Genomic DNA, 14,123 nt, shown 5'->3' with positions numbered 1-14,123 from the left:
TTTCAAAGATGTATCAGTAATTGTTTCCTATTTGTTTCATTTGTATGTCTTTATTCTCCTGAAGTCAGTGTTAGCACTTCCAAGCAGATTGTGTCTTTTCTCCCTTTTTTTCTTTCACTCTCAATGGCTCAAAGCACCTCAGTGTTCAATATCTATATATTGAATATTGGGGATAAGGATATTATAGAGACTTCTAGCTCCTCTCATACTGGCTTCTTCTCAGAGTCTTTGTCTCCCTTCAGCAACTTGAACAGGTATCTTCTTTCTAGATACTAGAAGCCAGAAGAACCTAGATCTCTTCTTTCCTACACAGTATCCCCCTACCATCCCTCTCTACAGCTGTGGGGCATTGATCTCTATCAATGAGGAGAAGGTCCCAAACAAACAATCCTTACAGAAAAGAGTTACATCCACTTATGTATGTATTTATATGTGTGTGTGTATAAATATAAATGAGGGAAGGAAGAGGAAGAGAATATGAAAATTCCCATTTCATTCCTTTATATTCTTTCCTATACAGTCTTAACTAACTTCACTTTGCTTAAATCTTATCTATTTCTATCTTTAGCTAAAGCCAACCTACTAGTAAATTTTGGTATGAACGTTTGTGGGAAAAAGAACCAGAAGTCCTGCCCCCTTTTCAGTTACTTTCACCCTCATCTTTTTTTTTAAATGTCTATTTTTTGTTTTTACTATCACCCTCATTATTTTTCCTTCTTCCTCCTTCCCGGAAAGCTATCTCCATTAACAAAGTATAAAAAGAAAAAAAAAAGAAAAAGAAAAGGAAGTTAAGCAAAACTAATCAGTGCATTAACCAAGGCCAAGATTATATGTACTATTCCACACCCTTATTTCCCCATCTCTACAAAAAAGGAAGGGAGATTAATTCCCAAATAGGTTTCTTTTTTTAGATCCAAGCTTGAGCATTGTAATCATTTCTATCTCTAAAGTTCTTAGTGACAGAATCCTATTGGTTAACAAAAATAGAGTATTGACAAAAGCATCAGTGTCTTAAGAAATTGGGGAGGGAGATATTTTTATTTTAACTAAATTAATTGTACATTTCAGTTTCTATGAAAAGAAATGCTTAGTACCTTGGAAAACCTATTTGGAGGAAATAGCAAAAATATTTTGCCGATTTGTCTAATAATCAGTTGTTTCACATTTATTTTCTCATAGGATGATCTTCATAATATACTCAGTATTGGGAAGCGGGCTCATATTCTTTTGTTTGCTCTTGGAAAAGCTGAAAATTAGTGATGCAAAAGTCCTGTACATTTAAGTCTCTGCTTTTAAATATTCAACAGCAATAGAAACCTATCATTACTTAGGAAAGTGGCAAGAATATTTACTCTCCAACTAGCTTTTAACATTCCTGAGCAATGTAAATATAGAGTGGACAAACATTAAGTCTTCAGGACATAAATGTTTATATGTAAGAGGCTCATCCTTGCTCTGCGTTACTGGAAGGTTATCTTTCTTGATGAATGAACCCTTCTTAAAAGCAATTTCCACAGATGGTTAAGAAGTGTATCAAGAGCATGTTTTTAAAAAAAATGTTTATGGTTGAGGAAAGCTGGGCTCTTTAAAAAGACCTCAAATGGACACATCAAACCTGATTATTAAAAAAAAAAAAAAAACAGAGAACACACCTATGGAAAAGCAGTCAAGGTGTTTGCTTACCAGGTTGGGGAACACAAGGGAGTTTTCCGGACATGATGTTCTATATCCACGCAAAATCACTTGCTGTGAAGAATTAAGTGTCTTTCTGTTTGCAACTGATGGAAGCAAAATTAGAGGTAAACCCTTTTGTTTCATATTGGAATCAGTCACACATAGAAACATTCAAGAAAAACCCCAAAGTAGGGCTTATATGGTATCTAATGAAATGCCACAGGCATTTATTAAGTTTCTCCTGTATGCCAGGCAATGTACTAAGTACTAGAGTCACCAAAAAATGCAGAAAATTGTCCTTACCCTCAAAGAAGTCATGGCCTAATCAGAGAGATAACTTTGGAGCCTACAAAAGACTTTTTTGATACTCTTTTTTGTAATATGGCTAATATAGAAATATGTTCTGCGTGATTTCACATGTGTAATTGATATGATTTTGCTTGTTTTCTCAGTGGATGGCTGAAGGACTGGAGGGAGAGAGAAAATTCAGAACTGATAATTTTTTTAATGTTAAAAAAATGGAAAGGCACAAATAGTTGACTGCCACCATTTTTCCCAGCAAATTCTGTGGCCCCCATAGTAATAATTTTGACAGATCAGTGTGTAGGATGGCAGTCTTATGAGAAGAGCTTTCATCTTTCTTCTGAGAGGGAGTAAAAGGCAAATCTCTGATATATGCTTGTGAAGCTTTATCAGTTTCCTTTCTTTAGGATCTCAAACCCAGGGATCTTCAAGAGATGGTCTCCTGAGACAGGAGCAGGCAAACTTAAGTTGGAAAACTTGATCCTTGTCTCATTCACATACATAGGCTAGGGTTTGTAAAACCTTTAATTTTACATTGTTAAAGCTAATAAAATTTAAAAATGGGTTGGGAAGCACTGGGCTGGGGCATACCAGAAAAGACAGCTTGCAGAAAGTGGAAATTAAGCTGAGTCCTCAAAGAAGCCCAGGAGGAGTCTAGGAGGTAAATAAATGAATAGAAAGAGTGTGATCCAAGCATAGAGTTGGGAGGGGTGGCCAGTGCAAAGGCATGGAGTCTGTGAATGGATCATACTATCAGAATATTGGTTGAAACACTCAGGATATTTTCCATGGAAAAGAGAAAGTTTAAAAGGAACATGAGAGCAGTCTTAAATTATTGAAAAAATCATCACAAATGGGTTTAGATTTATTCTGTTTGGCCCCAGAAGACAAAACGTGAGGAGCAATGGATGGAAAGTTCAAAAAGCCAAACTTAGACCCAAAATAAGAAGCAATTTTCCAATAATTAAAATAATCCCAAAACAAAATGAGCCATTTCACCAGATAGTGGGTGGAGGGGGGGGTCTCTCATTGCCAGTCTTCAAGCAAAGAGTAGATGACATACATTGTGGAAGGGATTCTTGCTCACTTATAGGCTGAACTGGATGACCTTTGAGATTCTGTGACTCAGCATCTACTCACAAAAGAACAAAAAAAAAATAAACCTGCCAAGAATTTGGCCCAAGGTCCAGCTAAGCCCCGTCATTCTGAGAGCATTTGTTGGGGAAATGGCAAGGTTCACAATAGAGAGACCAGAAAAGAGGCTGCAGCAGTGGCAGGGGTGGTTCTATTCCTATAAGCAATGGTACTAGAGCTCTACCACCTCGATACTGAATAAGCCTGAAAAAAGGAAGCAGGGATTCATAGGAAGATGAAATTTTGAGCAATGTCTGGGACTGGCCAACTATACCCAGAAGAAATCCAAACTGGGATGATTGTGTTAAAGGCCTTAAAGGAATCTATTTTCAAGATACCTAGGAGACAGGGAAGACAGAACACTGCAATTAAAAACAAGAAGACCTAAATTTGAATATTACCCCAGATCCTGGGCAGTCACTTAATACTCTTACTGTTTCTTTATCTGTAAAATGGAGGTAATGAAAGCAACTGCTTCAGATAATTATTATGAGGATCAGCTAAAATATGTTAAGTGCTTTACAAATGTTAAACACTCTATAAAGTTTAGTTATAACGTCAACAATAATGTTATTATTTTAAAACTCTTTGAAGGGAGAAATATTCCAGAAGCATAGAAAATATTATGATTTGCCCAGTTATTAAAGAAAGATGATATCAGTAGTTTTGGCTTTATATACCAATTTTCTTTTCCTATAAAATATTTATAAGAATCATCTATGTATACATAGATGGACATCATTGATAAAGATAGGAGATGGAAGCAGTCAAATTTTTGTAGATTATTTTCTTTTTTATGGCATCTAACTATCTTTATTCTTTTTGTACTTTTATTTAGTATTTTATTTTTCTCCAGTTACATGTAATAAAAAGTTTTAATGTTTTAAAACTTTGAGTTCCAGACACTCTCCCTTCCTCCCTTTCCACTCACCCATTTCCAAACATTAAGAATGCAAGTGATTCAATGCAGATTGTACAGGCATAGTCATGCAAAACATTTCCATAATAATTATGTTGTAAAAGAAAACATCAGACCAAAAAACCCTTTATAAAAATAAAGAAACTTTTTAAAAGTATACTTTGATCTGCATTCAGACACCATCAGTTCTTTCTCTGGATATAAAAAGCATTTTTCATCGTAACTCTTCACAGTTGTCTTGGATCATTGGGGATACCCATCAGTTGGGGAATGGATGAATACATCATGGTATGTGATTTTGATAGAATACTATCGCACTATGAAGAAATGCTGAGCAAGACGCTCTCAAAAAACCCTGGAAAGACTTCCATGAGCTGATGCAAAGGGAAATATACTGTGTACACAGTAACAGCAGTACCATAAGATGATCACCTGTGAATGACATAACTGTTCTCAACAATACAATGATCAGACTATTTTCTACAATGGACTGCATCCTCCCACTAACACGAGGTAGAAATTAATTCCTTTCTATTTATCTATAGAAGTTAAAACAATGTTTGCAGGGCACAAAGTAAGTTATTGATGGGAATCAGGAAAGAAACTAACATTTGCATCAGGCTATGAAGGATGAGTAAGAATCAAATAGGAGAACAACAATAGGAAAGATACAGGGAGAAACAATAGCAAAGATATCAATACTTTAGAGCTCACTGCATTTTGAAGGAATACAAAGTAGCCCCATTTAATATAGAGAGAGAATTAATATGAGACTAGAAAGATGAGTTAGGGTCATACGGAATACTTTGAAGGATAGAGGAGTTTGATTTTCACTTAGGTAATAGGGAACTATTGAAGACTTTTGCTCAGAAAAATGGTTCAAATGGATCTCTCCAAAAGAAAGATAATTCTGGCCATGGAAACAATCAGTCCATCAATCAACTATCAAGTGATGACTCTGTATTAAACCAGGGACCAGGTGTTCCACACTAGGGATAAGGAAACAATGAATGAATGAATGTTTCAATTCCTGTTCTCAAGGAGCTTACATTCCAAAAAGGAGAGACCATGGAGACATGGATGCACATCTGCAGAATAAGTATGTCATGGCAAGTGTTCTCCATCCTTTACTTTCCCTAGACTTCACCTTTCCCTGAAGCTCTCAGCCTATATTTTTCTTTTCTTTCTCTATGAAATATTTGGGAAAAGTTAGCTACGTTAAATGTCTCTACTTGCTATCCCTTCACTCCTCGGTTCTCTGCAGTGTGACTTCTCACCACATCACTCACCTAAATTCGTTCTTTCCAAAGTTATCAATGAGCTTTTCATTTCTAATTCTAATGGCCTTTTTCTCCACCCTCACCTCATCCTTCTCAATCTCTCTGCAGCATTTGACTCTGCTGACCATGCTCTCCTGCTGGCCATATTCTCCTTTCCAAGTTCTGATGACACTATTCTCACCTCATTCTCCTCCAACCCACAGGCTCCTTTCCTGGCTCATCATTCAGGCTATGTGGGTATTCTCCAGAGTTTGGTCCTATGCCTTCTACTTCTTTCCACATGCTCTTTTGGTGACCTTATTCATTAAATCAGTGATTTCTCTAAATCAGTGACTCCCAAATCTCTATACCCAATACTACCCTCTTTCCTCTGATTCATTTCCCCCTCACCAATTGTTTTTTGGACATTGCAAAAGAAGTGGATTTCATGAAAGCATCTCACCTTCAACTTGGCCAAATTGAGCTCATTACACACATACAGTCATCCCAACTCATTCCTTTTCCAAACTGTCCCATTTTTGTTAAAGCTACCACCATCATACCAGTCTCTCGAATTTGTAATCTTGGGATTATCCTTAATTTGCATTCTCCCTCACCCCAAATTTACAATCAGTTGGAAATATTGCACTTTCTACCTCAACAGCATCCAGAGATCATGGAAGCAGGCTATTGCAGTAGTCTAGTTTATAGTGAGTAATAATGAAAGCCTCTTTTAAGATGATAGCAGATGGAATAGAGAGGAAGAGACAAATGTGAAACACATTGCAGTAGTATAATTAACAGGACCAAATAACAGATTGATAGGAGAGCTTTGAGAGAGAGAGGAGTGTCAAAGAAAATACCAACGTGGGAGCCCACGTGAATGGCCACCCAGAAGAGCCAGCATGAGTGGATTCGATATCAGAAGACTTGGTTTCAAATTCTGCCTCCATCAGTTAACATCTGTATGATCTGGGCCCAGTCACTTAACTCTTTTGAACTTCAAATGCCCTCGTCTATTAAAATGAAATCTTCTAGAAAGGATTTAGGATTGGAAGGATACACTGAATGCAGAGTATCTGGAAGAAAAGTTCTATTACTGCAGCTCAGAGTGCTTGTGTTCCACTGTTCCTAAATTAGTTCTGCTGGGCTAGCTTGGCCGGGATGAACAATGGGATTGGTGGCTCTCGATGGGCTTGATGGGCTGATCCAGGGAGTGGGATTGACCCATATCATTGTGGATCGCTTGTCAAGGAAAACGTCATCATGGAATGACAGAAAGAGTGTTCTCAAGACCACATGAAAGGAATTTATTTAGAAGGCTGCCAAATGTGAAGTTACAGCCCAGTGAGTGTGGCTCTGCCTTAGGAAAACCTGCATTGTTTTACAAGCCAGTAATGAAAGCCAGGAACTGTACCTGTTCCTCCCTTATCCACTTATGGTTACTCACAGAGATTGATCTATTCGGCTTCTAAATCTGCTTCTAGCTCTAAATCTATGATCTCAAGAGGAAACCTGTTGGGAAAAAATGTTGCTGTAGATTGGGGAGAGATCAATGTACTTCCTCAGAATCCTAGCAATTAACATAGTGCCTGGCACTGTATAAATAAATGCTCCATCCATCTCTCTGCTCGCTCTAGTGGTCACTGGAGAGTAATACAGACGCTAAGCAGAAGCGCCCTACATATACTATTTTTCTCCCATCCCAAATTAAGCCCTAAATGACTTTGAAATACTTAATCTGTTTTTTTCTTTCAGTCCTCTGTCATAAATAGTGACATTATCTTCGTGAAGTTGCATGCCCCCTGGGAGGTGCTAGGCAGATATGCAGAAGTCATGAATGTCAGAATGCCTTTCAGGTAAGGGTTAATACACTTTCTCCCCTTTTTCTTTGTTTCTTCCCTTTGCACTTAATGTCTCTTTCTCTATTTGTAGTGAATTCAGAAATATATGACCAAAGTGCAGATGGAAAAGCTATTGGGCTCTAATAGTCAGGAGAAAAATAATTAGAGGAATAATTAGCACCTAATAATTAGAAGAAATACTTCATACCTTTAGAAATTGCAAATAAGGTAGAATGATCAGTGGTGAATTCATTGCCCTTCAGGGAGAATTCTTACGGTTTCATATATGAACAATCTGATCTTGTGAAAGAGACACCATTCTCAATGCTATTTTCATTTTAAAGAGCTGCTATTTTTAAAGATCTGTTTAATATATGTTGCTACTTCTGAATGGTCATTCTATTGATATCAGTGTAATGATAGGATACAAGCTATATACACATATACATACACACACATTCTCTGTGTGTGTGTGTGTGTCTCTCTCTGTCTCTCTCTTTCTCTCTCTTCTCTCTCTCTCATACACATTCATTCTCTCTCTCACACACACACATACTCACTCTCCTCTCTGTCTGTCTGTCTCTCTCTCTGTCTGTCTGTCTCTCTGTATGTGTGTGTGTCTCTCTCTCTCCTCCCCTCCCTCCTTCCCTCCCCCTCTCCTTCACTCCTTCCCTTCCCCCCCCTCTAACTTTAGTTCTAATCTGCAAAAGAATCTGTCCAAGATAAATTCACCATCTAGAATCTCAACTCCATATGCATTAGATTTGGTGACTCCATCAAAGAGTCAACTACTGCTTTAAATATCGAGACTATTAGAGGCAGCATGGTATCATTATGAGAAATTCTCAGGAAGACCTAAATTCAAGTCCCATCAACTGACTTAACACTGACTATGAGATCCTGAAAAAAAAATCCCAACTTCTTATTCCCACAGGAATCTTTCTAGGTTGTAAAGCATTGAAGAAAGTTTTACAGCTTATATACTGCACTTAGGCTACAGTGGAGTATAGTATAGGTTACACTACACATTGTAATGCAGTGAAGATAGTTTTGAAGGTCTAGTAGGAAAAAAAGGGGGGGGGGAAGTGAGGGGAAATGAAGTCAGAATGCTCAGGGGACACTGAAGTCAATGCTATTCAAGGGAGAATTGAGAATATTTTATGCATAACTTGGTTATCTGCAAAAGCTCATTTTATTCGATTCAGCCATGTTTTTATCCTCCATTTGCCTATGGTGAAAGAAGAGTGGATAAAGCCATAGACTTGAAGAGATAAATGCCCATAATAGGCAGGAAGGGGCAGGGGCAGGGGGAGGAGGAGGAGTCCCAAAAGTGAAGGACGATTTTGACTCAAGGTCAGTTTTAATAGAATGAAAGCTTCGGAGTGGCAGATTGCTATTTGTCTGCCCACAAAACCAAGCCCAAAGGCAGGAACGAAGTCTTCTTGGTGTCTTTGCCCACAGGACCCCAGTTTAATGAGCTGTGGAGAATCGGGCATACTGTGAAGTAGATATGAGCATTGAGGCTGTGTCAAAAAAGGAGCTAAAAGCAGTTTTGAAAATGCCTGGTTTCTACTGATTTATATTTTTTTTTTTTCATTTTTGTTCCTTGTCTTATATCATGTCTTTTAGCTCTGGGTCTTTTAAGGCATGCATTAACCAGGAATAAAAAAAAGTAGTTACTTGCAGTTATTTACCTTGAAGCCAGTAATTCATTACAAATTTTTATATATTTATCTTGCTGAAACATTTGTTGAAATAGTAACTAACCCATACTAAGTAAAAATATCATTGGACTCTGTGCCAGAACAATTCTAATCTCTGGTATAGAAAGGAGATACTGAAATCTAGAAAGTCAATTATTTCTGTTTTCTTCAAGTGTTCTCAACTCTTTTTGTGTTGTGGATTTTCAGAAGTCTGGTGCGACCTTTGGGCCACTTCTCTGAATCATGTTTTAAAATGTATAAAATAAAATATGAGATTACAAAAGAGACAAATAATAATATTAATAAAAATAGTTAGCATTGTTATAGTTCCTTAAGTTTTACAAGGCATTTTACAAATATTATCTCATTGATCCTCACAATAAGCCTGTGAGGTATAAACTTAGCGCCATTTTGCAGTTGAACAAGCTTTGGTAAACAGATGGTAAGTGATAATTTGTCCAGCTTCAGTCACCTAGAAAGTGCCTGGATTTTGAACTCGGGTCTTTCTATCTCCAGGTCTCTATCCATCAGTTGCCCAATTATATTAAAAATATCATTCTAAAACAATTTTGAACAGGTTCAAAGTCAAGAGCCCCTTTTTAAATGGTCTACCAGACCTATAGTTACATTGCTATAGGGATCTCTGTAGTCAGAAAACTTTTTTTGCCCATGCATGTGGATCTTTTTTTCTGCATCTTAAAGAGCTGCTTAAAACACTGAAGAGTTTCCCAGTCACACAAACAATATGTGTCAGAGGTGAGGTTTGAACCCATGTCTTCTTGGTCAGCTCTCTCTCCTCTACTCCATGCTGCCTCTTTGCTATTTGGAAAGATTTTACTATATTAGCAAGAATTTATCAAGACCTGTCTTAGGATCACAAGGTCTGTGTCTCTAGAATAATTCATTTGTCTAGGAGGATCTCTCTTTAATTCTTTGTCCTAAATCTAGTTTAATACGAACAATTAAAATGAAAATGATAATTACAAGTGATACCATGATCTGGCCATTTCTGCCCCTTAGCAGTTCTGGGCTGCTATGTTCATCTGTAATGGGGAATAATATGAATTATTAACATTCAGTAGATGGGCATCCACAATGCCTGTTTATTCTCCAATCAGGCTAAGAATTCTAGCTTCTTGAAGGGAGCCTGGACACATGCAAGAGGAAGAGCTTTTACTGAAAACAATTTTGGTATAACAAGAAAGCATCCAGTTGGAGCTGTGTTTTAAAAGCCACATCAACTTTTATATGTATTTATGATTTTCTGTATCCTGCACATTGAAATTCCAAGTTCAATCCCCTTTGATTTATCACCTCTGCAGTATATGCAAGACGAAAGGAAAAACAGCATAATCACTTTTATTGTAGGAAATTGCCAATAAAATCTGCTTCTGAATCATGTTTATGGGCACTGGGAGATCTGCAGGTTTGCCTAAATATGCAAGATAAGTTGTGGGGAGCAAAGCCTTCATTTTCCAAAAGTGAGATGGATCAGAAGCAATTGAGAACATATTGAAACTGTCTTGGTTAAAGAATAAAAATCCTCAGTGAATGATGGTCAAAATCAGGAGCAGGAGACCAGATTTCAATAAAGCATCTGTACTATGCTGAAAAGAATGCTATTAAACACTTTCACATTTAAATTTTCATCTCTCTCTCTCTCTCTCTCTCTCTCTCTCTCTCTCTCTCTCTCTTTTTCTCTCACTCCCCCTCCCTCCTTTCTCTCTCTTTCCCACCTCTGTCTCTCTTTCAATCTCTTTCTCCCTCCCTTCTTTCCTCTTTCTTGGTCTCTCTCCCTCTCCCTCCCTCCCTCCTCTCTCTCTTTCTGTTTCTCTCTCTGTCTCTCTCCGTCTCTTTCTCATATGTTGACCACTGATGACAACAACTTGTAAGGCAGCAACTTGCATATTTGCAATTTGACTTCATTGCTTTCTTGAATTCCTGAGTTTCTTCTCTCCCTTCATTTAATTCAATCAAGGTCAACTTGCATAAGATTTCATTAGTTTAAAATTAAAGCCTAACCCAGAATTTGCATTTTTCTGGAGAAAAGCTGATTGCTTAAGATAGTCATCTTCACGACCCACACAGTTTTATCCCAGTACCTTCTGGGAAATCTCAGGAAGTGTTGTCAGGGCCATGGTATTATAAAGCCTCTTGAGCTGAAAAAGAACTCAGAGCCCATGGAAACCAACCGCCTCATTTTACAGATGTGGAAACTGAGGCCCAAGGAGGGAGCTCTAAATCCCTGTTTCCCATATATTATATGTAGGAGAAACTATGAAATAGGAGAGTGGAGGAGATGAGCAGACAATAAAAACAGCTCCATGAAACGGTGTGGTTTGGGAAATGTGTGCCCCAAGTTCCTGTGTCAGTTCTCACTGTTAATCTCTTTTTAGTTTTTTTTCCTTCACCTCTTACAGGCTTCTATCTTCAATCTCCTTTCCTTCCTTGCTAGTTCAAACTGTAACTGACGATGGGTTTTCTTCTCGACTGGCTTCATTTTTGCTGTTCTTCCAGGAGAAAAATCTATTACCTGCCCCGCCGGTACAAGTTCATGAGCAGGTTAGTAACCCATCCAAGCCAGGTGGCACTTTTTTGGCCCACTGATTGGTGGATCCAACCACTGCAAGAGGTTACAAGCTGGGACGGGTATTTGCCACATAGGAAAGCCTGCCAAATTCCAGACTGAAAAAGCTCTTGTTTCCAAATGGCATAAAAAGGAGGAAAGCTAAAAATGGCCTCCTCAAAGTCTTCTCTGCACCAAGCCAGTCCTCCATACCTGGAAGGAACTTAGTTCATTTTACAAGTATATTTGGAGGGGAAATTCTTTTCCATGCTGGGATCAGATGACTTAGCCCTTTCCAGTTTTGAACGCTTTTAATAAATATCTTTGTCTTGAATGATATAATTTTTTTCCTCCCAGTTAAAATCATGTCTTTCCTACTCTAAAGCCCTAGAAAGCTGTTTCAAATAGAACAGATAAACTGTATTTGACAACCCTCTTAGGAACTGATTGTTCCAGTTTGGTTCACTACAAGTCTCATCTCAGACTGAGAGCTGTTTTATTAGTGAAGTTGGCAAATAAATAACTTTGGCAGAGGCCAAAACCTATCCCCTTTGTGAGAACAACTGTATTGGGCAAATGTCGCAAATACTCCACATCCTCCCAAAGCTTGTTTCTTCTGATTGGTTAGAAGGAAGAAAGGGGGAGGGGGATGATGGAGTGGCGGAGTAGTGTTCTTTTATGTCTCCCTTAGTAAGCATTAGCAAAAGAGACTTTTAATTTCAGCATTACAATAGTTCTCTTCCTTTTAAGTGAGTTAATTAGTCTGACAATTAATGGGTTCTTTTTGAAAATTTTAATAGTTCATTTCAGTCTAATGTTTTGGGATTCTGTGTTGTTTTAATTATATGTTTACATGAAGGGAGACTAGAATGTCCACAGTTAATTATGATGATGATAATTAATGGACCAGTTTAATAAAATTCTCCTTAACTTTGCTCAATACTATATGGAGAGTTGACCTGTCACAAGACATTAAGGATCGCTGGTTTTTTCAGTGTGATAATAGATCACAACCTTTCTGTGATATAGTAAATGATCTGTAAGAATTATTGTGACTGAAAAATGCATCTCTCTGCAATCAGTCTCCTAATGAGTCTCTCTTAGCATAGCTAGGTTGGTGCTTAGGCAGCAGACATACTGAGACTATACTTGACATCCAAATCGGGAGTTGGGCATCCAGAGAAACTGGTTTGTGATTGCTTAGAGTTCATTACTAAAAGAGGCACTATGACCTGAAAGTACTTGAAAGCTGAAGAAGTCCTTGGTTCATGTCTCAGATCTCCCACATAATGAAATGGATGACCTTGAGCAAATCATCAGATTGGGCCTTGGTTTCCTTATCTGTAAAATATAAGAATTTGATCCATTATAAAGACATTTGGGGAGAGGAGTAATAAATTAGGTCAGAGTAGACATCTTCCACCCCCTTACAGCAAGAATGGATCTAATTTCAAATAGATTGGACTCTTTAGAGTATTGTATATAGTCCAAGTAGAAGAAAAGAAAGTGGTTCAAACATCCAGGACCAAGGAAAGAGTCTGTCTTCTACCTTGATGTCTCTGCTGAAAGATGAATTGAACATTAGGGCTTTGTTGAGCACTAGAGGCCCCACTGAATGCTCCACTTCATTTCTTGTGGGGCAACCAAAGGCTCTTCCCATGTCTAGTCTTTTCTTGTTCCATTTCATTCTTTATATTGTTAGTCATCTCAGTCATGTCTGAATCTTCATGATCCCATTTGAAGTTTTCTTGATAGAGACTGGAATGATTGCCATTTCCTTCTCTAGCTCATTTTACAGATGAGGAAACTGAGGCAAATAAGGTTTAAAAGTCACACAGGAAGAGCCTGAAGTGACAAATGTTCCTGACTCTGAGCCCAATGCTCTATCCACCATACCACCTAGCTGCCCTAATTCCTTATATTGCTGCCAGATTAATCTTTCCTATATGCAGATCTGGTAGAGGCCAATAGAATGTTACCCTTGGAGTTAGAAAGACCGATTCAAATTATAACCTTGATTATAAATAATTTGTGCTTCAGCTGCTATGTGCAGCTAGTAGAGTGAACCATTCATGTACCTACAGATGTGAGCATGTTATTTCCCTTCTCAAAACCCACCATTGTCTCCCTGATCGATTCCAACTAAAGTCCAAAGTACGTAGCCTCGCATGCCAGGCCATCTGCAGCCTGCCCCCTTCTTGCCTTCCCAGGCCTATTTCAGATAATCTCATCTCCTAGTCTTTTCTGTACTATGCAGATTGGACTAGTCACACATGTCTGCCTTCCACCTCTATTCTTTAGTTCATCCTCTTCCTTAGGAATATGCATCTCTTAAAAAATATTTTTGTATTTAATTCATTTAATGTTTGTCACCAGTTTCCTTCAAAACAATTTTTTTACATTTGTTTTTAAAATTTTTTGTGTCTAGGTTCTCACCATTATCTCCACTCACAATAAAGAAATCACATGTGAAATTATACAAAACATTTCCATAAAAGTCAAGTTGTTAAAGAAAACATAAATCTCCCATCCTAATAAAAATAAAAACCTCAAGAAAAAGTGAGTTTAAAAAAAATAGAGATAAAGAAAAAGAAAATGCTTCAATCTGTATTCAGACACAATCACTTCCTTCTCTGGTTACAGATAGAATTTTGTACCCTAAGTCTTTCACAGTAGTCGTGGATGATTGTAGTATTGAGAATAGCAAAGTCATTTAAAGCT

At 37.7% G+C, this 14,123-nt stretch overlaps 1 protein-coding gene across 3 annotated transcripts in view; it reads left to right on the top strand.

The window, feature by feature from the left end:
* Positions 1 to 14,123, top strand: part of ANO4 (anoctamin 4) — a 313,523-nt gene that overhangs the window by 188,287 nt on the left and 111,113 nt on the right. For 2 of the 3 annotated variants that reach the window (XM_031940726.1, XM_031940727.1), the window contains 2 exons: positions 7,048 to 7,148; positions 11,354 to 11,398. In XM_031940726.1, the coding sequence (XP_031796586.1) occupies positions 7,048 to 7,148; positions 11,354 to 11,398 (146 nt within the window). Of the gene's footprint in view, positions 1 to 7,047; positions 7,149 to 11,291; positions 11,399 to 14,123 lie in introns of those variants that run through there. The other variant, XM_031940728.1, reaches the window with a different exon arrangement.

Source organism: Sarcophilus harrisii, chromosome 5 (genome assembly GCF_902635505.1).
Source record: "Sarcophilus harrisii chromosome 5, mSarHar1.11, whole genome shotgun sequence".
Lineage (NCBI taxonomy): Eukaryota > Metazoa > Chordata > Mammalia > Dasyuromorphia > Dasyuridae > Sarcophilus > Sarcophilus harrisii.
The sequence above is the reverse complement of the archived record's forward strand: the minus strand, read 5'-3'. Positions and strand labels throughout refer to the sequence as shown.